General features: G+C 37.0%; 1 protein-coding gene across 3 annotated transcripts in view; it reads right to left on the bottom strand.

Moving 5' to 3' along the window:
• Nucleotides 1-26,756, bottom strand: part of SEMA5A (semaphorin 5A) — a 312,341-nt gene that overhangs the window by 116,294 nt on the left and 169,291 nt on the right. For all 3 annotated transcript variants that reach the window (XM_053986784.1, XM_053986799.1, XM_053986790.1), the window contains 5 exons: nucleotides 21,496-21,594; nucleotides 20,139-20,352; nucleotides 6,984-7,269; nucleotides 3,584-3,719; nucleotides 78-282 (listed from right to left, as the gene is read on the bottom strand). In XM_053986784.1, coding sequence (XP_053842759.1) covers nucleotides 78-282; nucleotides 3,584-3,719; nucleotides 6,984-7,269; nucleotides 20,139-20,352; nucleotides 21,496-21,594 — 940 coding nt within the window. The remainder of the gene's footprint in view (nucleotides 1-77; nucleotides 283-3,583; nucleotides 3,720-6,983; nucleotides 7,270-20,138; nucleotides 20,353-21,495; nucleotides 21,595-26,756) is intronic.

Here is a 26,756-nt window from a genome sequence, read left to right as displayed (position 1 = left end):
CATAAGTAATTAACAGCACATTAAAACCCAAAGACCTCGTAAACTTTTGCAGTTATCCCAGCAAGGAAGATTCATACCTGTGGCAAGATAGATGATATGGAAAAGCGTGTCCTTGCCCTGCACAACATCCACAACCACATGGGAAAATCGGCTGTTGTCTTCCATGAAGTAAGGAATTGGAATAACTGGTTGAACAACCTCATGCATTAAAAAGAATTTTTGTGCATCTTGAAGATTTCTCTCAGTCAGATTTACATACAAGCCCTGGTCCATGGTGCCACACTGTAAAGACAGAAAAGTAGCATGACTCTATGTGCCAACAATAACAATATATTTACTCTCTAATTTACAGCGCAAGAAAATAAAAGCAAAAGCATATCTCATAATGGCAATGTGGAATTCGACGTTCAGGTCCCATTTTGGTGATAACCAGACTGTCCAAGGACTCAGGGAACTCAGTTTTCCTGAGGCAGTACTATGGAGGCTCCTGAATTCTAAACAATATGGAAGAGCACCGGACTGACCAGCACAAGTGAATTACAGAAATATTTTGCTATATCCTATGTTCACAGGGCAGGAAAGAGAATAACTACCATCCAAAAAACCAAATTACTTTCTGTCTAGTTTTCCTTATAATTTTCACAAATCTCAGTGCTAAAGATGTAACAAATTTTCAAAGGAAACCTCATGCCCTCCCACAGCCAGGGTCTGACAGGAATCCCAGGTGAAAGTACAACATGCAGTTCTAGTTCTTCTTAGGATTCCATCTTAAGTAGCAAAAAGTGACAGTGCAGGGCTCTATTAAATATTATCCACAGCAAAGACTTTTTTTTTGCATTATAACTGACCATATTTTAAATACGAAAACTGTGTTCTTTTCTTACAGGAAAACATCCACTAGTTGCATGGAAAAGTTTCAAACATAAACAAACAAAGCAAAATAACTGGGAGTTAATTTTAACATATTTGTGTTCAGCTGAAGACACAAAAGAGAAGGCTTCTTAATGCATGGGAACATATAAACATTTACATGTTTACTCAGGCATAAATGCATCAGAGAAGTAAAGTACTACTTCACAACATTTATCAAATATTTGAGTGACGTGAAAGGCATTTTCATTCTGCTTTACTATGTTATAAACTATGCCATGAATTACAGCATGAGCAAAATAATAGTGTGCAAAACCGAACCCGTTATTTTTTTTTATTATTACCATGTTTTCAATCCAAAATTGAGTGATTGTTCCAAATCCACAAATGCTTTAAAAAAATCAAACAAATTATTTCATAATGGGAGATCAGATGATGAAGAATAATAAATTAGCAACTGGCAGGAAACAGTTACTTGCTCTGTATGTCAGACCAGTGAAAAAAATAAACCACACCAAAGAAGTTCTCTGGATCTATTAAGCAGGAAAAAGTCCAACTGAATACCCATAGTACACTGAAATGCAAATTGTCCTTTGTCTTATGATAGACATGGGCCTGTCTAAAGAGAAAAGCAATGATCTCTGAAGAAAACAATGTTCCTCAAAACTGGGACTCCAATAGTATTCTAAAATGGAAAATAATTCATTAATATAAACCAGCCTTGGAAATGCAATGTCTGATGTTACTATATCTACATAGCATCACAGACTTCTCTCTATTGCTACTGAGTAGGTGAATACTCAGAGGATAAATCTACTCCTGGGACTACAGGAACAGAATTTCTGATCCTTTATCATAACTACTCTACCAAAGAAAAGTCCTTTCTCAGAAGGAAACCAGTGACTCAGTCAATGAATATATCTCATCCATGTGAGGTGTGTACTCTAAAGTCACAAAGTCAAGTCACAAAAAATGGTTAAAGCTCTAAGCATTAGACTGGCTTCTAGTATGCATCACTGCTGCAGCTATGGAGCCAGAAGTGCAGCAGAAAGTTATTCAAGGGAGTGAAAAGCAGCATCAGCAAAAGAAGAAAAGTTGGACATTAGAGATACCTAGAGATCAGTTGACATCAATTGCCTTCAATATTGTGCTGTAAAAGGCCACATTACAGCTCTTATCACTAGCTCTGCCTTCAAAGCTGTTTGTGGCTCAGTGAGATATGATACAACTGTTGTCAATGTTCTTGTAAATTGGATGAAGTACCAGCTGTATTAAAATCAGCCAGGCCATCTAAGAAATAAATTTCAACACCTGTCTTGACTGGGACTTGGAGACATACACTAACAATACAGCAGAGACCTAAACTGGTTTTACACAGCCATCAGGCTGTCATCTTTCTTTGTAAGTACCACTCAGTATGGGCTGCTCTCACAATAATTAACACCACATTAATGCAAAGTTTGTAGGGAGAGTTTAGTAATTTTTATTGCGTGTGCTTACCTAGACAGAAAGGTGATAGGATTTTTACATACTAGCATTTTTTAAGGCTTTCTCCTTCAAAAATTTAGCCTCTCTTAGACCCTTTTCCTATCACTATTTTGACAATACAAGTATTTCTACAACAGGTGGAAAACTGCATACAAATACAGCCTGCTTCTGCAGCCTTCTGGCATACTTAGAGTCTTGTCACTTGGCTGATGACAAACATACTACTTAGGAAAGATAACATAGCTCTAGCCTGTAACCTGTGCCTTATTTTCCCTCATTTGCATAGATCAGGAAGTAATTAAAACTACCCACAATCCCCAATGGGTGATTCTTTTTCATGCTAGCAAAGATCTTATGACTTACAAGCTGCTGCTCCAGGAGCAGAAGTGAACTTGTGAAATTGCATTGAGATTAAGTGAGAGTGAAAGGTGGATAGAGGTGACTACACTTAAATACCTTGATGAAAAGCTATTGCTGTTAATCACAACATTAATGCTCCTTTTCCTTCCATATCCCTTGTAAGAAGTACATTCGTTAAAATTGTTCTAGTAGGAGTGGTGACTATGCAAAAGATGAAAACAAAGCATATGTGCTTACTGAAACACCCCTTTCTTTTTGTAGAGTTCCTCTAAACGACCCACCTTGGACTAACTGGTTTTACACTGTCAGCCAGCTGCAGATTACTACACCCTCTGAGGCCAACAAGTTCAAATGAGGGGAAGAACATGTCACAAATCTTTTTAATCTGACTCTTCAGGGAGTGTGAACTACCTTGCACATAAAAATATATAAAATTCTGATCACTCCTCCTTTACCACCTCCCTCTCACTTTCTTTTTCTGCCAGACACTGTTCCATTTTTTAAGTCCTAATAGCACAAATACAATGTAAAAGAGAATAGTTGTTTGATCATACTTCAGACAGGAGTTAATGTCACCTAGACAGACAACTATAGAGTTTTATTTTGACACCAGGCTGAAGTTAAGCCTTTTTTCTCCTACTCTTCAAAGTACATCTCTCTTTCAATTAAAATAATTTCGTGGAAGGATAAAATTAAAATTAAATATATTGAAATAAGGGGCTCTCCTAAGCACTTTTTAAAATGTAGGGGTTTTTTAAGGTCTTAGGCTACAACATAGTGAAAAACTGAATTTATAATTTATGAACCATACAGTACTTTGAGGAAAGCTCACATAAAATATTGTCCTTCTCCCACGTATCCATACCTGAAAATTAGGGTTAGGATTGGGATATGGAAGCCAAGCAGAGCGAGAGTTCTCCTGATATTTGAAGGGTCCATTAAAGGCCTGAGTTATGGCACTCAGATTGAAAACACAAACTGCTGAGGCTGCTATGCTGTTCCTGCAAAATAAATAAATATATTAACCTATGTAATAACATTAAGTAGTCAAATTGCTGAAAAATAAATAAAAAAGGCAATAACTCTTCAATCCTACAAGTAATTACTGTAGTAGGTAAGATCAGCCAGGAGTTGATATCTCAAGGTAATATATGATGAGCTGATTAAGCATAGTCATTGCATTTAAAATATTTGTCAGCCTTACCAAGAAGCTGGTGTGGGGAAAAACTCAGATCTTCCTACTTTCTGCTGCTGCTCTAATACCATACTATACTTCTAATACTATGAGACACCTCTTTTCTAGGTACAAAGTTCAGGATGATATTATTCTCAGGGTTCAGTAAAGTTTCTTCCATACAACAAATGACTACATGACATAAATAAGGTTTTACAATGTGTGGTATGTCTCTAGATCCTACGGAATCCCTGGACAAGACATGTCCACAAAAATCCTGCCTTCCAAGAGATGTTGTACAGCAATAAGAATGCAAGTTGCAGAAACCCATCAAGAGAAAACAACTTGGACTGCTTTCAAGATATCATGTTAAAAAAATAAACATCAATAAGTGGCAGCTGGACAAAACACAGTTTCCTGTGTTTGCCTTGAAAATGTGATGTACAAGGCAATAAAGTAATTCTGCATAAAGAAAATAATCTAAAAACTATGAAAGCTCCTAATATGGAAAGCTGCATTGTTCCTCTCCTCATTTTGAGATAATGGAATGGATAATGAAGGTGTCAATTGCACAGATTTCCAGCTAAAACTGCTGGCAACTGATCCACACAGCACTCTTCTGTATTCTTTTTTTTCCCCTATTATTTTTTAAGCTTAGCCTGGAATTTACACAAGGCTTAAAAAAACTTACTATAGAAACTCCATAACGATGGGAAAAAAACCCCAACAACTGAAAAAAGAGTTAGGGTATACGGATTAAATACCAGGACAAAAGAGCAATTTGCTTTTTTATGCTTGTCTCTCTTATTTCAAAGGAAGCCAAAAGGAAGCCCAAAACTTGATGTTCCATACTTACAACTTCTGTAGAATCAATCATCATTGGAGCTGATAAATCCCTGCTTATATCACTAAATGCATCTCAGTAATATTATTAACTGAACCAATGTTTTCTTGAATTTCATGAAGTCCTACAAGGACATGAGATTCAGGTTTATAGATTTTTTGGATAGTCTGAAAGAAACAAAATCAGCTTTTTCATGCAGCAGTGGCTACAGTGGACTTGATAGTCAACCACATATAAAAGGTGCAGGTTTGGCTGTTAGAGAAATGTTTCCATTTTTTCCCTCCACAAGTATATTAAAAGTATACTAAAAAAGCATTAAGGTCCAATAAAGTCATTGTAATTCTGCAGATATTGAGACTGGAGAATTATGAATGCCACGAAGTTATATCTGATGCTGTTACATGAATAGAAAGGAATATGTTGTTCCTTGTCATAGGAAACACTTGTGTTTCTCTACTGTCACTTGCAGGCCACAAAGGTGGATCATATGAGTTCCACAAACTATCTATGAACAAGTAGTCAGCACGGGGAAGTAATCCTAGCTCTAAAATATTTTTAAAATGTCCAGAAAATTTAGTTACAACATTTGATGGCAGGCATTTAAATAGAGCGATTGAAAAACTCTACCCTCAGACAGTTATAATTAATTGGTTCCTCTTTGAACAGTTCATCTCTCTTGGACAGTCAGAACATTGGGCCATGGGGGAAGAGGAAAGGAGAGGCAAGGTTTAAAATACTGTCTACTTTCATTTGGCAAAGGTAACCTTAACAATAGCAAGTCCATTTTCAGGAGAGCCAGGAAGCATCAGGAACATCATTCCCCTTCCATGGCCAAAGCCCCATGGATTTTCTAGAGCAGAGTTCCTCTGCTCAGGCTTTTAATGGCAGGAACACATCTAGGCTACTTTGACTTCTCAAGAAAGATCTGGTTGAAGAGTGTATGTGGATGCCACCTGACAAATACCCGTCTTTTAGTACATGAACTAAATAGGAAAACAGAACAAGAAAATTAAAAGTACTGATCGCAACAACAGCGAATTTCCTTATCCCCAGTAATCTCAAAGTCTCTGCTACTCTCTTTACATAAACAGTGTTTAGATTCCCTGCATTACTCCATTGCAGAAACAGGCTGAGCTCATCATCCAACGTCATAGTTAGGAATTGCCACAGCCTGGTGCAAGCACCTCATCACTAGTCTTGTTCACAGCCTGAGCTGCCAGCCCAGGGGTGAGCCTCAGTCCTCAGTCTGGAAGATGCCTAAATGAGCTCAAATTCATGCTCACTGTCTAGAATGCATAGGGATTACAATTTTTTGGCATTAACTTGTGAATGCTTCCACCTGGTTAATGGATATTTATAAAAGGTAGGTATGCCTGTGTTCAAGGGTGCCTTACCTATGTTTTAGGTGCCTAAGGACCTTTTAGAATCCTAGACAAAACTGATTTACACAGAAAGACAGTACAAGAAGGTCGGAGATTCGGAACTTGAAATGAGAAATTATTCCAGTGGTCTGAACATTGGGCTGCACAGCCATAACACAGAGGCTGCTTTTGCTGAGCAGCATTTGAACAAAAGTCATCATGTTTAAATTTAAAAAGGACATTTCTGAGATAAATGTCTCTTTTTTTTCTATGTCCATTCAACTTTTTATTATTTAACAAACTTGAATTTTTAAGACCAAATTGCACTTTTTTTCTTTCATTTTACCTTACTGATAAGACAGGTTCACTTAAAATTATGTTAAATTCTTGGTTTGACCTTCAAACTTGCATAAGGCTATGTTTGGACTATATCAAAAGACCAAAGAGCAGCTCTTATGCCATTTTGCTTAAGATGAGTTCTCTATGACATGGTCAAATTCCATCATGTCAAATTCATTATCGTGTCACATTACAATTATAAATTATTTATTTCATAAATACATCATGTGTTTACGTATTACAATAGTAAAATAAAAATTAATTACTTTCTAACAATAAGTAAAGAACATGACAGAACAGTCTTAAACACAACTGGCTCCCTGCAGCAATGAAATATTGAGAATTTATTTCTTCTTTCATGTTTTCAACAATTCCTGTGGGAAACATTTGGAAATGATACTTGTTCACAGAAAACAGTGGATTGGGCAAAACAGTAGTTTGAATTTATGATGTTTACTTGGCATATGCAGAAGAGAGTAGCTCAGAAGTTCTAGGTTTTGCCATCACAAACAGCAAGAAAATAAAATATATTATTCAGTCTACTTACACATTAGTGGTAAAAATCCCATAGATCAAGTCCAGTTCTGGCAGGAAGAAAGTACTCTGAAGTTCATTATAGTAAAATGGAATTTCTCCAGGGCGAGAACAGTTCAGACGAGCTTTCATGAAGGTAGTCCAGGTATCTGCCAGCACAAACTTGCCACCAATATCATTTTTACACACTCGAGCAGCACGAGAGAAAACTGTTTTCCCACAGTCATGTTCCACTGCATTTTCCCGGAAGAAGAAGTAGGTAAAGTTCCCAATATCATAAGATGACACAAAATTTGGTTCTGAAAATAACAGAAGGAAAGATCATTTATTGCCTTCTTGTGATATATGCACTCATACTAACGTGGAAGTTGGACTTATCTTCAAGCATTATATTTAGATAAACACACTTTTTAACATCCTTTAGGGATATGGCACCATGACATCTGAATAGGCCAGCTCATGTCCAGCTGAGATGACGAGATACATGATCATGATACACTGGGGTTGGCTGGGTAGAGTTATTTTTTTTCATAGTAGCTAGCGTGCCACTGTGTTTTGGATTTATGCTGGAAACAGTGCTGGTAATTCAGGGATGTTTTTTTTTATTGTTTTTTATTGTATATTGAGCAACATTTACACAGAGCCAAGGCCTTTTCCTTCTCACACCAGCCCACTAGCACAAAAGCCAGCTAAGCTGCCATCTGGGGTCAAACCACGACACGTGGCCTGACAGGTTTTGCTCTAGGTGTTTACAGAACAAGACTGTGCTGGGCAACCTTGGCCCAGCTCACTGTATTCCACTATCAAAAGTGTCTCGGAGTTTTCATTCTTCACATAAGGGCACAGTGAATTCTTACGATGTAATTGATTTATCTTTTAACTCTCTTTCTGCTTTGCCACCATGCCATTACTCCAGATGAGCAGGATAACAGGTGGTAATTGATGGTGAGTAAAAATGTGCTCAGAGGCTGTAATTAAAAGGAAAGAGAACTACACAAGAGCATTTGATGGTAAGATAACTGCATTTCAACCCTATCTTGCTGAATGCTTTTGAGAGCATTACAGATTTCTTTTTTCTTATTTAAAAAATTATTTAAAACTAATCAAAAAACTCATCAAAAAACAGATCAAAAACCCAATGGTGATGAAGGAGAAATTAGAGAATATGTAAAAAATAATCAACAGATGGCAATACTTCTTGAAAGAAAAGGAAAAAAAGGAACAGTGGATACCAAAGACAAACATGTGATCCATTTCCTGTAAGGATTACTACAACTGAGCAAAGTCCATGACGTTAGAAGAGGCTGACAACTTGACAAGTTCTTAAAGGAAATATAAATTCGATACATAGATTTGTGAAGAAGAACCCCACTTGTGCAAGGAACCATTTTAGAACACTGATACCTCTGAAAAACAAGAAAACTTTTTGCTTCTCACTTCCAAATTTTATTCTGAAGAGGGAAAACAAATTAAAAACTGTTTTTAAAATACCTGTTGTGAGGAAGCACTTCAAATAAAATTAATAGATAAACATTTTTTGACAGCACTATTGTATAGAAAAAGGTTGCTGCAATTCGATGTAAGCATTTCACAGGAGGATCTCAAACCTATCCGAACTTTGGAGGGGCACTAGAAAGGCAAGCAAGCTGGCAGTGCCTCACAGCAGTCCAAACTGTCAGAAAACTCTTTTTCAAAGACAGACCAGATCCCAGCTAATGTGGCCTCTTGTGCTGCTTCCATCTCTATCTGCTGTGCTGAGAGTTCCCAGGGCAGGTTTTTGGCAGTGGTAATTATGAGCTGCCTCAGAGGTATGAAGCTGAGCAGATCCAAGAGTGCTCTCACTCCTCCCTGTAACTTTCACCCTCTGTTTTATGAAGTGCTTCCTTGACAGCAGTCTGGAACACACCACATTTTTTCCACATTCAGAGCTGCACAGGTATTTTGCTGGCCAATCACAACCCAACAATTTTAAGAACATGGTGGTGCCCTGAGCCTTCATAAGTTACATACTATCAGTGTATTTGTCTTTAAAAAAGGGAATAAAAGAGGCAGAATAGTTGGACAAGACTCATATCATAAGAAATAAAATTACACTGACAATATACAAAGAACTAAACCATTAATAATGTTAACCCTATTAGAACCTTAAATCTTCATTCCACATCTGTGTGAAACTTTCATTACAATAGGGATTTTGCTTCAAAGGCTTCAAAAGCTTCAAAAACCTACTGTGCAAATACTCAAAATCAATTTGACCCGCCAACAAAAAGTATTTTGTACAAACATTAAAAAAAGGAAGCCCTGCCTTGCCATCAGGCCTGAAGATAGTACTCACTGGAGGCCCACTAATGTAAAAAGGTCTCTACGTTGGCACCAGTCTCACTGCAGAGTTAAAAAAACACTATTGGAAGCACTCAGCGTAAGGAATGATGTATTGCAAAAATAAAACAAACTTCACTAACTATAGGAGTAAAAATAATATGAAATGCATTCAGAATGTATTTGGGGTTCTTGAAAATCCATGTCAACCTTTCAAAAGACAGTATTTTAAAGTTGCACTGATAATCATAATACATGTATAAAAATATTTTATTTTTATAGTACTCATATTTCATGGTTTCAAAACTGAGGAACAATATATACATCTGCAAACACCTTTTTTGTTGATTATGAACCTATTTATTGATTATGAACCGATGAAATTTTGACCTGCTGTTGAAACTTGTGAAATCTGCTTTCATTTGCATGAAATATAATAATCTCACAGTCACCTTAGGGAATTCAGTGGATATGGAAGGATTATCATGTCAGACTTAGTTTATTTCATTCTCTCTTTGGGAAAAATGAACAGGGTCACCTCAAAACTTCAAAGGAAAAAGTAGCTTCTCAGATAGGAAAAACCAGTTTTTATGTGTCCAAGTATTGTGCTGTGAACTGCTATTTGTTGACATGGAAGCTTTACCACATAAGTTTTTAATGCAGCAAATGAAGTGAATCTCTTGTTTCATGCTGACTTTGCAAATAGCTCTTGGAAGGGCAAACACATCTCATTTCTGATTTATCAGATCACCACAAGTGCAAGGATTCTGGTATGTGACACGATACAGCTAGTACGAGAATGTCAACCTGTAATAATATCTCAAGTATTATATATGACCTCTATAGGGTTCTTTATATACTCAGTTTATGGATGTGTCAGGCTGACTAGACTTTCCCAAATTAAATGGAACCAGTGTAATCAGGAAAGCAAGAAAATTACTGTCAATGTGACCCAAAACATATCCCCAGTGTACATCAGGGAGCAGTGCTACACAGAGCACAAGCCCAAGCACTGAAAGCACTGGGTGGCTGGTTAGTACTGCCCCTGGGCAAACACACTGCTATTTCTGAAGTTTGCTTACTCAGCACAAATCCTGGGAATTTCTACACTTTCCTTCATAAAGCAGTGTGAGGACTGCCCAACAAGGATGTTTCCCCACAGACTAAGTTACTGCAAAAAAGACAACTCAACCATATGAAGCCAAGATAGTGCTTCAACTTGAAATAATATGATTGCTTTTCTGAAAGTTGGAGACAAACCAACATTTTCTGGGGAGCACAGCCTCTGTTCTTAATGTGAAAGCACTTAACAGGAAGACACAATGATTCCCTTTAGATTACCGTCCCTTTCCACCTGCCAAAAGTGTCATGCATAAGCTTATTTCCTGGGCCTTTTTTATTTAGTGGTGTGGATACACTCTGAGGGGTAAAAGGATGAGATGAACTGTACAAGAATTTTTCTGTGGATAAAAATGGGAAACAGGAGCATAAAAGAGCTCCCTGAGAGCACCTGAGGCAGTCTTGGCCTCTTCTTGCTGTCTGAACTTAGGAGCAAGCAAGTATGATTGTGCTCTTTAATCCACATCACTTCTTCTGAAGCAATCTAACATGGCTTAATTTACATAGTTAGTGGATGCTACTGCTTCCAGAGTGAATCAAATGACAAGAAATTATCTATATTTCTTTAAGGAGGTAACAGCAATTAACCTTAAGGATTTAAAGGTCCAAAGCCTACTCTAAGCAAGTAAGAGCTGTGATTTCCACTGACTGTCCCTGTGAGATGTGACCACTCACATCTGAAGTGCAAGGCATTCAAAGACCAAATAAAATATGAAATTAACCCCAGAAATGTTAAAAGAAAGCTAAAATATTATTTTTTTTCTGATTTAGACACAGACCAGATTATATATGTATATATGCACAAAAAATAAGACACACATACACAAAAAGATATATGAATACATAATATATTAAAGATCTTTGGAGTCTAGATACTGCTCTAATGTTGAATGACATCTCTCTGGAACTTGTTCACTGACCTCACTAGATTAATGAATCACACCACACTGTTGATCTCACCCATTTCTTCCAAATAATTGCATTCAGCCAAATGCTTAATAGCATTAAATTCTAGAAAGATGCATTTGAGGTTTTTTGAATAAACTTCGCATTTCAGCTAGAAACACACTTCAAAAGGGACACTTAAAAGTAATGGAAAGAATTTAAGCTTCGGATGTGCCAGTCTTTATTATTTCCTTTCATCTTGTTAACATAATCAAAAAAGTCCCATTGCAGTTGCATTCTGCCATCTCTGTATATTCATTAAATATATTAATTTAGTTGTGGCCCTTTGCAGCTGTTGGAAAAAAGTACAGACCTTGCATTAGGTTGGTCAAGGCATCACTGCTCATGAAGGTTTAGGGATAAATTTTAATCACAGAGTAAAATTTTCCTACAGCATTATATGTCTCAAAAGTAATACATAACTTGTGATCATCACAGTTATATCCATCCTCAGGAGCTGAACTGTAAAATGTTAAGTCCTGTATGAAACTGCTGGAAATGGTTTATTAATAGCTATTTTTCCTCTGTGTTTCACAATTACTTATGACATGTGCTAAAAATGCCAACTTGCCATAGAGTAGATGGCTACCAATCTGTTTTGACTATTTTCTTTGCAGTGCCTTAGCTCTCCATGATTTCTTTTACATTCTTTTCCTTTTGCTAAATTGAAAATTTTATAGGTATGGAAGAGCAAGGACAGCAAAATACACTAAAACTGTGTATCCCAGACATTTTTTTTTCCAATCTTCTCTTATATTGCTGATAGATTTTATAACACAATTCAGCATAATCTTAAAAGTGGATACTTACTCATTACTTTTTTTACTGATGTAGTCTAATAAATTCTGAAATGCAATTATTTCTTTTCTGAAAAATTGTTTTCAAATATGGTATTACAAAATTCCTTGTATTGTTTCCTGTTGTTTATTTTAAACAAATCTCCTTCATTTTCAAGGTAAAGTGTTCTTACATGGCATAATACTTTGCAATTTATTATATCGTTTTGCTGATGCAAATTTGCCAGTGACAAACTTAGTCACAGCAGCCATTCTGTACTCCAACCTAATACTTACTGAAGCCCTTGAAAGTCATACCTGGAATTCAGTGGATTTTGTCACCTATATTCACTGGATAGACACCTTACAAAGCTGTGTATACAAGGGCAGGGGGTTAAGGGTGAAAAATACATAGGGATTTCATTAATTCATCCAAACCTCTAGAAATTCGGAGAATGGGGATCTAGCAAAAGATCCAGAAGTTTGGATGGTTACTTAAAATTGAATCCAGAATTCCACACACAGAGGAATATACTGTTCCTTAAGGAGATTTTGCCAACCAGCTGTTACGGTATGGAAAGAAAACCCAATTATGATGGCTTACCCATTTCTCTCCAAACATTTTCACTGCCAATTTTTTTCTTTTACCTGTCCTCGTTTTGCGGGGAGGGAGACAAGTAAATGACTTTCCCTGCAGACTTGTCCATTTGGTTTGCATGGCCAAGCTTTGGTGGGGGGTGGCTATAGGGGTGGCTTCTATGAGAAGCAAGAAGCAGCCCTGCGGACACCAAGGTCAGAAGAGAAGGAGGGGCAGGAGGTGCTCCACGTGCCAGAGCTGAGTTTCCCCTCCAGCTGGAGGTGAAGACCCTGCTGCAGCCCATGGAGTTCCACAGGGATGCAGAAATCCACCTGCAGCCTGTGGAAGAGCCCCATGCTGGCGTGGGTGGATACCTGAGAGGAGGCTGTAACTCCATGGAATGCCCATGGAAAGAGGAGCCCATACTGGAGCAGCCTGTCCTTGAAGGACCACACCCTGTGCAAGAGTGACCCACAGTGCAGCAGTTTGGGGAGGACTCACACTGGAGAAGTTCACAGAGAACTGTCTCCCGTGGGAGGGACCCCATGGTGCAGCAGGGAACTGACCCTTCTCCCTGAGCAGAGGGAGAGGCCATGGGTGATGAACTAGCCATAACTTCCATTCCCTGTCTCCCTGCACTGCTGGGGTAGGAGGAAGAGCTGGGAAAGAGGGAGGCATGGGGGGGAAGGTGGAGAGTTTTAAGGTTTTATTTTACTTTTCATTATCCTGAAATGCTCTGATTTTGTTAGCAATAAATTCAATTCATATCTCTAATTAGAGCCTGTTTAGCCCATAAGATATTTGGTGAGTGATTTCTCCCCATCCTTATCTCAACTCATGAACCCTTTGTTATATTTTCTCTCCCCCATCAAGCTGTGGAGGGGAGTGACAAAGAGGCTTTGCTGGTGAGTGCCTGGAATACAGACAGCATTAACCCATTACAACCTGCTCCTCTTTTCTTTTTCTTTTTTTCCTTTTTTTTATTTTTTTCATAACAGAAAGGAAACCAATTTCATAATCGTCCTCTTCCTCCTTCACCTTAAGGCTTGGTATGTCTGCTGCTGAAATTCCATCTCTGCCTCCAATATTTCTGTCACAGTATCACACAGAATCACAGAATGATCCAGGTTAGAAGGGTTATCTCACCAACCTCCCTACTCAAATTGGGTCATCCTAAATTATATTGGTCAGGATTGTGTCCAGGCTGTTCTTGAATATCCCCAGTGGATGAAACTCCACAACCTCTCTGGGTAGTGTGTTCCAGTGCACAGTAAAGACATTATTCCTCATATTCAGGTAACCTTTCAGTCCCCTCTTTTCTTTGATAAATGCTGGTTTTCATGTGTTCATGTTCCCTGAAATTTGAAATTCTCCACCTTCCCCTGACTGAGATGCATTTCAGTCCTAAGTTCTTTCATTCTTTCTGGGTCATTGTGTATCATAGTTTTGTGCATTAATGAGGCTCACACTCCTGTTGTGCCTCTCTGCAGTTGGGAACAGATGATCTGCTTGCAGAAGTGTCCTCCTTCCTCATTCAGCCTCTCTGATTGGCACCTGACATAAGCAGGCTAGATGAGATACAAAAGAACAAGTTCTGTCCTCAATAGCCTCCTTGTGTTTTTAATAAATGGTAGGTGGACCTTGCTGTTTTACCTAGGGTAGATAAGAAGTAAAAATATCCTAACTCCATGGGGAATGCTTGTTGTCTACCATTTCAAACAGGTAAAGAAATGCTATGAAGGTGTTTTGTAATAACTTAGTCTGTCACTGGAAAAAGGAAATCAGGGAGGTGCCTCCACCTCACACCATCTTACTGCTGTCCTACTCTGTCACTGCCATCAGGGAGAAGATGTATGAATTTGAAAGGAAAAACACAGCTTAACTGCTCAAGTCTTTCCTCTGGTAGCTGCTCCAGTGAAGAAGCCTAAGGACGGGTTTCAAAACCAGCAGGTATTTTCTCTCCTATTTTAGGATACTGGCAAAAGTGATGATATACACAAAAGAAAATAACCAATCTTATGGGTGGCACAACCAAAGAAATTTAATTATTTATCTCCTTGCAAAATTAGCAAAACTGGCAGAATATGCTTTTCATATTTTCAGTCAGGACTCTTATCTGAAAGAGTACATTGCACATTCAAGCACACACCGGTTTTGAGTTACATGAAATATTACATAATAAAGAAAAGCTTGCACTAGGTAATTACAAGGCTTTTCATTAAAACCCAGAAAAATGAAAGGATAACACTGAATTATTATAGCCATTTCCATTAATCCTTAAAAACAAAATTGAAAGAATTAATTTTTATTCTTATATCATAAATTCTCTCTACACATCCTACTAGTAGCAAAAGTTACAATAAAAATCTGCTAACAAACAATAATGGGCATTGATTCAGAGCTGTATTAAACCCCACTACCTTTGTAAGAATTTTATTCTTACTATTACTTGTGAAGACTAAAAGTATCTGCTCTGGATTAATAATCTTTTTATTAGTGTTTTTAAGAAAGTGATCTCAGAAGAACCACTTTAGTGAGAATATTTAATAACCAAATGCTTAGGACAGCAAGAAGGAAAATGGTAATATTATGTCTACCAGTAAAACAGAACAATCCAAACACTCATCTCCTCAGATGGAAAGGCTTCTAAGTTGGAGAAGATTTTATTTTATTTTATTTTATTTTATTTTATTTTATTTTATTTTATTTTATTTTATTTTATTTTATTTTATTTTATTTCTACATCTGATCCAGGATTAAATTTTAATCATCTATTGTCTGCCCATTGATGAAATGTTGTGACATTTAGAACACTGTTTTTATTTATTTAATATGTTCCAATAGCATCTACCATTGCATGTCTAGGGTAAAGAAAACAGCTGCAATAATTTCAAGATAGTTGGAGATCCATGAAATTGTAAGGGAAGGCATTTGACAAATCATGAAACCAAACGTTGTAGTGTCTCTTTGTGTCATGAAATAGACAGGGATTTTTTTTTTTTTTTAATGTTTTGCCCTTTCATTGGCTGAGGGAAGCAAACTGACATTATAGACTAAGGCAAACTTTCACACTGAGGTATCAGATAACATTTAGTGATTTAAAGATGTCTATTGAAAGGAGAAATACCTTTACTAACTGTAACTGTTGGACTACAGAAAAGTTCAAACAGTAAAGGATTTCCATTGCCAATCTGGACACACTGCAACTGTGGACTGCAAATATAACTATTACACTTACTTCTGTCCTCTAGAGCAAACTATGACAAATTCTGCCCCTGCTGCACTTTGCAGATCTACTTTACAGTAAAGTCTAATTAGAAGCACACTCTATCAACTCCAGATATGATTTAAACATTGTTACACCAACAGCTTAAAGACACTGAAACAAACAGCATGCCAGGTTAATGAAAGAATACTTTATTTTTTATTACTTAATAATGTCCAAAGCAGACTGCTAAGGCACTCTATTCTTCTTATGAAACACTACAAGGGAACTTTTTAAAACATCCCAGCAACATGTTGCCCTTTACTGACCTGAGCAGCTGGCTGAAGCTCAGGGTCTTGCTGACTGCTTTGGTCAGGAGAAGAAATCAGTGGGAGAGATGTCTGCTTTAGACACAACCCTCAGTGTGTGCTCTATCACCTCAAATTGTTTCTCTTAAGCACAGAAACACTTGAACATGGATTCAGAGAGAAAAAGAGTGCATGCAGCAGAACAGGACACCTTCGAGAATAAATTACTGGTTAGCAGTCTTTCCACTTTCTTCATCTGTTTGTGCATATATATTCATGTGAGTAACTTCAGGCATTACATTTGCCTTTACATGGGAAAAGAAGTGGCCAAAATATGACATCATGGGAAGGAGAGTTTGGTTCTCTATTTCACATTTGCAGGCCTACTATCCTGCAGCCAGCAGGGCTATTGGACAGGGAGAGAGCTGGTTTGCAGCCCTCGTTAGCTCCTCGGGGTGATCGTGTTCCTTTTGAGAACAGTGACGTAGGTACGAAGTGCTGACAGGGTTGGCAAGAGGATCACACAGGGTCTGTCTCTCCCTGCATTGTCACTTGATAAATTCCTTGTGAGCAGCCCAGCCCCTGTTGAACTGAGTGCTCAGGTCCTACCACTACAGTGGCCTGGTGCTTCAGTGGCATCTCATCATGGAGAGGAGCAGAATTTCTGCATGGATACAGCTGTGGTCAAAAACCTGCTCATTGCCTTTGGGCCAGCTGCATTTGATGCTGTCTGTAGGAGCACTAGGAGTCGATAAACAGAACATCAATTTCTTTTCCTAGAAGCAGAAAGAAGTTCTGAAGTAAAAGGAAATGGAACTGGTAGACGTATTCAGAGATATTCAAGAGCTGAATAGATTACTATTGTAAATCTTAAAAGAGTTGAAGTTCAATAAGTACCTCCAGATGTTTCTTTCCTCCATCAATGAAGACAACATGCACACTCTAAAATTTTCCAAAATAGGAAAAACTTTAAAGAAGTGTGCAGATATCTCTAATATTTGGTGAACTGTCATTTCTGTCAATAAAAATTTTTAAACCAGACAAAATTCAGGGAGTCAAATCCTGAAGCATGTTGTCTAGCAGGTGAACAAACAGTATGTTCAGAGAGCCTCAAAGATAGCTACACAATGACTAGCTCCAGCCAGAAGTAGGGTTTCTGTGTTAGCAGTATTGCTGTGCTTCCATTTAACTTTTCAGATTTGTGCCTATTCAAAATCTTTGTGCTTCACATTAATTTACCTTTTCCCCTTCATTTATCTTCTCTAAGCATACTTCTGTAGCTTAATTTAACACATACGCTGAATAATTAACACTTCTAACTGAACTAACCAACTCTTTGTCCCCCCAGATAACTGAGTCTTGAGTGCATCAAGAAAATGATAATTCAGAAATGAAAGTTCCCAGATTTCTCTGTAATTTTCTTATGTAAAGCAACTGATCAAAATGCTGCTCAGTAAATAGGTGCTAATTTATGTACCCAGCTGATGTGGATTGCTTCCAGGCCTATCAAGCCCCAGGTAGAAGGCAGGATCTGACAATAAATACGTGAATATGGCTGAACCAGAACAAATGGGGAACTTGGGTTAACAATAGAAATGTATTTTATTGGTGAAATCTGTGATTCCAGAAGCTGAAATCACATCATGGTAATATGGGATCTCACCCAAGCCACCTGACACATCATCTCCATTTTCCCCTCCCAGACTGTATATCATTGTTCCTGTGATTACAGACCTTCTGAAAAGTATTATGAACAAGTTTTCTCCTGTGATGAAGACTCAGAGCTTTTCAAGTCAAGATCCTACACCACAAGGTACAGTGAACACCAAGAGCAGACTACCTCAGAATATAGGCATGTCCTTTTTGCCTGATTGATGGGATTGAAGATCTCTGAATTTGCTGTGCTAGCCACTAAAATCAACAATGTCTTTATTGCATAGCAATAAATCACAGAACAAGATAATCAGCTGTGTTTCAGAGTACAGCCATCACTCCCAGAGATTATTTGATTTGGTCTAACATGATCCACAGAGCAGAAAATCTAAGTGAGATAAAACAGGGTGCTTCCAAGGAAAACTTAGAATGGAAACACTGACAGAAGGATGCACATGAACACCTCAAATGAGGCTGAATTACAGTAACTGTGAGCTACTGATGCATAATAGATATTGACATAGGAGCTTCCATTCCAGTTGATGCCTTACTTTTCTTGCAGGATTATCGATCTGTGTTACTTTCTCAGTAAAAGCAGCAAAATCTTCCCTTCAATCCAAGCACTGAAAAACTAATGTAGTTTCTTGGCACTGAATCATAAAACTACACAAATTGACATAAAAACAGATGAATCCCCAAGTCAAGCAGATGAATCCCTCACTTCTAGCTACCCCAGAAAATTTACCCCCTCCTTTTAATATAGTTGACTGGGCTGCTTTCAGTCTTTTATTGGACTTACTTTATCTGGCTCCAATTACAAAACTCATCTTGTTCTTCCTCCCCAAAGATAAAAGCTACAGTTTCCTGGTAACTTAATTATAAACAGTTTTGAGTCAGAAGAATGAACTCTAATGGAGAATGTATAAGTACATCTGAAGCTTTTAATAGACAAAATGTGAATACAGTGAATATGATTAATTCGAGAAGCCTAGAGGGAATTTTAGCATGCATTTGGCATAAAAATATCCAGTTAAGCTGCAAATTCTGTGTGAAGACTTTTTCCCCTTTGACAGATCATGAAGGTGTGGCACAGCAATTAGTTCCAATACCAAGCTGAGTGGAAAAAGGGTGCATGACCAGGGATATACATTCAATGATTTCATTTTTCCCCTCACCTCTTTTGCACTGCTATAATTCTGTTATGTTGCACACAATTTGGGACTTTTTTTGTTGTTGTTAATTAACATTCTAAAATCATCCAACTTTTAGAAAAGGTCACAAATTTCTGCGAGCTACCTCTGATGGGTTCATTGTTCAAATAAAATACACCAGTCGTATAAGCACAATTCAGCATTCATATTATATGAGAACTGATAATTTCAAAATAAAATCTGTTACTTGCAGCTGACCAAATGTTCTGAAACCAGAAGGATTTATATTTGCATTTAATTTCCAACACGAGAATAATCCCATCATAACATGAAATTTACTGTAGGAATAGTAACTGTTGTGTCACATAACATGCATTATGATTTTAATTTTTTTTTTTTCCTCTGGAACAGGCTTGGGCAAACTATAATATACAGAATTTCACACTTTATATTTGATAATATTTTTAATTTTAGAAGAATCTGCTTCCTTTTTTTTGTAATAAACAAAATGGCAACTTGGTCTATCACATCTCAAGAATGCCTGTCTGTTTGCAGCTTCTCCCAACTGGAAATCCTCATCACGTGATAAACATCCATGACACAAAATTGACTGCTAAACACAATTTTATTATATGTTTTGTAAACTATTCCCTATCCTTTGGCTATAATAAGTGTCAAAAATGTCAATCTGCCACCTATGCAGTTTGAAAGCCAAACTTTTTCCGCTTGTCAAGGCTGGTACCTGCAGGGTACCAGAGAATTTAGTCCATTCTAAACTATTTATTTTCTGCCTTAGGTTTTTGAGGGACTCAGAAAAGAATGCTCAGTGCAAGCTGCTACTCAAAGCTGACTCAGCTTTGCCATGTAAGAGCACTGTGTGTGCATCTCATCCCTGTGCCTGCAAAAATGACATGTACTTGAGGGCACATCTACAAGCTTCAGCTATATTAACTAAATTCCATAGTACTTATACTATAGAAATATTATATAAAAAAAGCAAAATAACTTTAAAGCTAAATAAGCAATACTCCAAAAAATTCAGATTCTCAGAATGGAATTTCAATACCATGAATATGATGAATGTGAGTTAAAAAGATGATACCATCAGCACTCACCATTCAGCCACTTGGAGTTGTACTGGGCAGTTCGGAGAGGAGGAAGAGCCCCCAGACTTCGATAAATAGCAGGATCCCTTCCTGGAAAATCCATGGCTGTAGCAGCATATAATTCTCCACTGGAAGTGAGAAGAGCAGTGGAATTGTGCTGGGGACTGTAGGGACAACGAGCCATGCCACTGATTTGGTCATGTATCTCTGTCAAGTTGCTTAACTGTAAAAGAATTAGAATTAGAAAAAGGAATTAAAATTACCTGAAAATTATCATTTCAGACAAGCTGCATCAATCTGAACAAAATCCTATGACAAATACCTGTTATCTACTTTATTTTTGTGTGTAGCCAACCTCTACATCAATCTGAAATTGTCTCTTACAGAAAGTCTTATTGTAATGTTGTCAGATCTCACTTTTGCCATTTTGATATGTAAAGCATACATGTCAGTCATTATCCACCATGCCTAAATGGTTTCTATTAGAAGGGGCTCAAAATTTAGTTACCTCTGCAAAGATTGTTATCATGAAAAATAAAACCAAACATGATAGCCAGAATCAATACAGCATCCACCACAGCAAACAACAAAAAAATCTATTACTTGTTTTGTTGGTGTGTTTTAGGAAAAAAATCTCACATGAAAAATGAGAGTAAGAAAAGGAGCTTTCCAACTCAGCAGAACCATCTCTGATTTAGTAGCCCAAATACTTTCAACCATAAACCACAGCATGATGTAAATAAGCTATTTGAAAATAAAGGTGTAATGGGTTTAAATATAATAAATCTGCCAATGACTTTTTAGTAATACAGTTATTCCTTGTATTTAAATGTTTCTCCCCTCCTGAAACAAATAGGCAGCCTAGTCCAAACAGTGACTTTTATACTTATTATTACTATTACTGATGCTACAATTAGGCTTTTTTTTGAACATAGAATGACAGATCTCAGTCAAGATTTCTCATTCTCACCAGTCAGAAATCACTGATACAGATAATCTCATTTCTCCAGAACTACACATACACAATATGCAGCTACACAACCACATTTGATAACTAAACCTATTGAGGCCAATCAAACCTGACAGAGGCAGAAGTCTTATAAACACATAAGATTCATAAAAATTGGCATGTAGGAGGTACTGAGCTGCTCAAAGCTGTGCATCTCCCACAGCTGAGGAAAAGAGTGCAATAAGAGATTGGTTAGCTCTCCTATTTGGCCTGCCATCAGCTAAATCAGACTTTTACACATCAGCTCACCCATCAATACCCAAACAGCCAGTTCTCAGCCACAACACACTCTGCCTTTTAATCTGCTGGCTCAGAACAGGGACTCCAGCTTGTGGGGCAAAACATTTTAACTCTTACTGTGCGATTGGTGCAGATTGGAGTGAATGCGTTGGTTCCACAGGTAAAGAGATGGTTGCCTCCAACAAGAAGCACTCGAATATAGTTCTGGCATTCCTCCTGCCACACAGAAAAGAAAGAATATATTCAGTGATACTGCAGAGTACACAGAAGACTAATAACACTTTGCTTTCCATGGTTATTTATCCACACAAAAAAAATTAGGTAAACAAGGCTTAAGTATACCTGAGTTAACAATCACAATATGCACAGATTTCTTATTCACACACATGCATCCATCAACCTTTCTGAGAAGTTCTTAATAGGATAACAATAAAGCACTCTAGTACTGAAGATTTGCTCTCAGGATATATTTCAAAGACTTAACTAAATTTTGAACTGAGAGTTCAGATAGATGATCTGATAAATGCTGACTTAAATAATACAGTACTGTCTCAGGAAATCAGATGTTGACTTCAAAGACAGATTAGGCCAAGGAAGGAAGCTGTGAGGAAAACAGGGAAAAGAATGGACTGTGAGTAACAAAAATATAGTTAGACTAGTAAAAATAAAATTCTTGAGATGTGCCAATGTGGATTTGTTACCACTAATTTCATAATTTACCTTGTCTGTTTTATTAGAAGCATCTCCTTTCCTGTAAATTCAGAGTTTCTCAAAAAATTTCATTACCACAATATAAAGATGCTCACCCTGAGGAATAATTGGACACGTTTTTTTACCCCATTAGTGAAGGTTTAATAATGTTCATAGCTCTCATTTCAGGAACTAGAAATCAACAGCAATTTCTACTGTTAATTCAAACAGAAAGCTTTGTCCTGCAATACTAAAAATCTCCCAGAACCGTATGAGGAAAAATTTAGGCACTGCTCTTGAAAAAAAATCAATGTCCATATCCAATAAAATGATCAACAATATGTTTGGAGAAAATAAAGTTTCCTGGAAACTTACATTTGAATGCTCTCTAGCATTCACCACAAGATAGTCTCATAAAAACTCTGAAAAAAACCTTGTGAAAATACAGTTATTCAATTCTAGCCGATATTAAGTGAAATCATGTAAGTAAGTCCATACAAGAGTAATAGCATAGAAGTCCCATTATCTGGCCTACAGTTATATTAAATGGATTGCTTGTTTATCTTGAAAATAGACTCCCATCCTGGAAGACAACAAATATAATCCTGAATAAATTGAACAGGCACAAAATAGACTGCAAAAGAAGCTGGGGAAAATACTTTAATGGTCTCTGAGAAAACTTTTACAATTTATCTTCTATACCTTTCCTCATAAAAGTCAAGTTAAAAATAAACTCGAAAAAAAATTGTAAAATCTCAGGAAAGAAACTACTTTTTGGAAGAAATACCTCTCAAACCCACATTTGCATTAGTTTCTTGTGAAAACGTAGCTTTTAAAGGTTTCTCTTTGAGCCTTAAGGGCAAAGGACAAATATGTTAGAAGTAAGATTTGATTCCTATTGCGTAAAAAAAATATGAAGTTTTTATACTGAACTTTATAAATCTGCCATCTTAATATTCTTTAAACCACAATGAAGCTAATACACAACTATACAACTGAGTTGGGCAATGTAACAAGCCATTAAAAAAGTAGTTATTTCACAACTTGCCAGTCAGTGCTGGTAGTTTTGGCAGTTTCCTTAGCAGACTGCTTTAACTCCATCATTAAAAAAAAAAAACCCAAAAACTAGAAGGTAACTTTTTGGAGGACCGTTTTTTGGTTTTTTCATTGGAAGGTTGCTCAAGGAGGTTCACAGAATGTAGAACAGTAATTTATTCTTTGGTCTATTTCCATTCTGCCCTTTGCAACAAGGCATGGAATGTACGTGTAGGAAAAATAAGTGGGTTCTGACATTACAACCCATCCAACCTCTCCTCTTCATGTTCCAGAGCTCCCTGAAATAGTATAATTTCCAAATTACTTGCACACTGATCACCCACTCATTTTGTTCAAAAATAATGCTAATTTCTTAAACTCTGACATTCTTGGGAATCACAAGATTCTTTCTTAAATGTTCCCAAGTCCTGTGCCAACTTGACAAGAATCCATATTGCAATAGGCCAAATAAGACATCTCATATGGAATTCTTGTTGGGAACACACTGCAAAAAATGGAAAATGAAAGAATAACTTTTTTTAATTGGCTACTTTCTTAATTTGAAAAAAATTTCCACATTAATGCAAAAGAAAATTTTTTAAAATTGGTCATGAATAGAACTATGACTATCCAAAAACATACTGAAAAAGGACTTCACTATTTAGTCACTTGAATTGTTCAGAGATACTTTTCTAGTTCTGAAGTCAAGTTTGGCTGTACTGGTTCACTGCTGAAACATGAAAAAATGAGATGTATGTTATGGAAGTGGCAAAGGACTTCAGACCACAGGATATTTTAGGTCGGGGGTGGCATTAGGCTTGACAGCCACCTTTTATGTAATCTTGTTCTCCAGTTCATCTCAACCTCTATGTCATATACTTTCCTATTTGCCTATAAAAATATATTTGAAATAGCAAAATACATTTAGGAAATACTTTCTACTTTTGTACCAGCATATCTGAAACAAAATATGACTATTAGAAACGATTCTGCAGCCAAGCAGGCTGGGTTCTTACTTAAGACTACCTTGACAGTCCAAGGTCAATCTGACTGCAAAACAATTATCCTCTTGCAGCAATACTTCTTGTATAGGTTAACATTTTAAATATACCCGCATTTAATTTTTAAATACTTTTATTGTAGGTTCAGATACTAACACACCCAGCCATTAGAATCTTAAATAATCAAGACATGGGACTTAATTTCAATTAACATTATTATTTTTAACCTCTTTTTGGTTTATTGCATTCTCAACAAGTGCATTTATATTTTTTCTTCCTAACATTCCCTAGCACAAGTGTCAGTATGAATAGGCAAATTTATTCTCTTAATCGTGTCTGGTGTTTTAGATTTCTACATGCTAATGCATGCTGGCCACAAGGACATAATTTTGCATGGCTCACTCTTGGAGCCACTAGCTATTTTAAGCAAAAGCCTAAATTGGTAGCTAAATGTCTGAAGTCTGAGTAACAAACATCAGCCTTCAAAAATCAAGTGCGCATTACACTGTCAAATGTGACAGATGTCCCTATATATTTTCCCCTTCAGCTTTTTTCCCTCGTTGGCTTCTAAAGCATAAACCTCAGAACAACTGATAACAGCCACAGGCAAAAATTCCGTGCAGCTTCTTTCTCAAGAACAAAAAAAGAGTTGTGTTTCACTGACCATTATCTCAAAACTACTTGAGTTGCTTCAGGGTTCAAAGCCACCTTCTGGTTTCAGGGCATTCACTCCATCAGCTGAAGTGACTTTCAAGCAATGAGTTCAGGTTTTGCCACCTGAACTTATTGCCCTCATGCTGCTCTGTGGTCAGCAGAGCTCCTAGAAATACCAGGATCTGAATGAATAACCTTCCCATAGCCATCCCTGCAGTCCTCATCTCTCCTTTGCCACAGTCTGGGCTGGCTTTTACATATTTTGACTCTAGTCTTTCCTGTGTCTTCCTACAGTTACATGTGCCTGCCCTGAAATCTAAATTCACCTGAGAAATGTTACAGAAATGCAACCCCCAGCAACTCTGCAATTTGGGCTTCGTCTATTTATACAACAGGCAAGCAATCAAGTTTTTCTGATAACAGTAACTGGAATTGTGTTTGCAGAGATTTCCTATGAAGAGGGACAATGTAGCACTGGAATGAATTCCTCCTGATCTGATAATTCCCAGTTTTTCCAAGGGAAGGCATCTCCTTCTACAGAGAGTATAATGACCTTGCTTTAGTCTTGGAAATAAGGCAATAAAAGAAAAACATAATTTGGCTATCTTTTCTCCGGTCATAAATTTATCTTTGATTTTAACCTTGACCACATCAGTGAAAACAGAAGAGGCATGAAAAGTTCAAAAAGACAGTTGTCATTCCAGTTGGGTAGGTTTTCTCAGACAGTATCTCAGCATTCTCCAGCAACTCCCATATGAAGCTTTCAGGCCACAAAGTTTGCACACCAGGAAAAAAAAAAAAAACAAAAAAAAAAAACACAACCCAAATGGTAACAATAAGAAGTATTTACTCCCAGGATTTCTTTTGAATGGAATGAAGCATAAAGACTATACCCCTCTTCTAGATTGTGAATGAGGAACATGGCAATGGCTACAAATGAAATCTTTAGACAAATAATAACAATACTAAGAAACAATCACAGAGGTCATTATTTGAATCGCATATATACATTTTACAGCGACAGCTTAACTTCCAATCATCATCTCTTCAAAAGGGTATGATGAGCACAAATGAAACTCTGCATGAATAAAAAACTACACTAAGGCCCATTCTTAAATGTGTATCACCAGTGTTGTGTATTTCTCCTAACAAAATTATTTAATAGCAACAGATGCTTTACACTGTTGAATCAAATGTGTGGTAACAGTGTTGTCAACATATTATTTCAAAGTACACTGCTATAGCCTCAAATTTATAATTACTTCCATCCATCATGTTAGATCACAGTCACTGCACTATGACTTTCAGACAAGTTGAATGCTATTCTCACAGCCTTAAACTTGGAAAGTTGCTGTGAAAGAAAGCCATGTATGTTTAGTTACACATAGCATTCCTACCAGAATAGTTTCTACTGTATATGCCCCTTGATGAATGCATTGTCACATTGTGACATATGCTTGAGCATATTCCCTTACTTCCAAGTGTTGCCATATAAAAGGCTTGAGGGATATATTACATATTGAAGCATAAATTTTCTAGGTAAAAATAACAATCTAGAAAATTAAACATTTCCTTAAAATATGAGGTTCCAGAAGTCCTTTCTTTTCTATATCTCACAGTGCAACATGGCCCTGCTTCAGAAGTGAGGCCATTCTTCCTCTTTAGTCTCAAAAGTACAATCATACACTGCAATTTTATTTTCCAGCACTTAGCATAAAAGGAGCTGGAAATTCACTGTTTAATGGGAGAAATTTAAAAGTCAGTGATTAGATAACTATGCAGAAGAGATTCTTCCTCTACTAGATGATAGAGATGTTGGAATTTGAAGCTTTTGAAGCTTGGGATTTTTTGAGTTTTGCACAACAATAATGTAAGCAACACATTCTACTGAATAAAAGTGTGCTCCTTTGCACTTATCACTCTTGGTGTGTTCCCCCTTTATGTTATAGTTGAATTAACTTTAATCACTAAACAGTATAAAAATTAAAAACATAGACT

This window comes from Vidua macroura, chromosome 1 (assembly GCF_024509145.1).
Source record: "Vidua macroura isolate BioBank_ID:100142 chromosome 1, ASM2450914v1, whole genome shotgun sequence".
NCBI lineage: Eukaryota > Metazoa > Chordata > Aves > Passeriformes > Viduidae > Vidua > Vidua macroura.
Note: the sequence above shows the minus strand (reverse complement) of the source record. Positions and strands in the feature narration are given on the sequence as shown.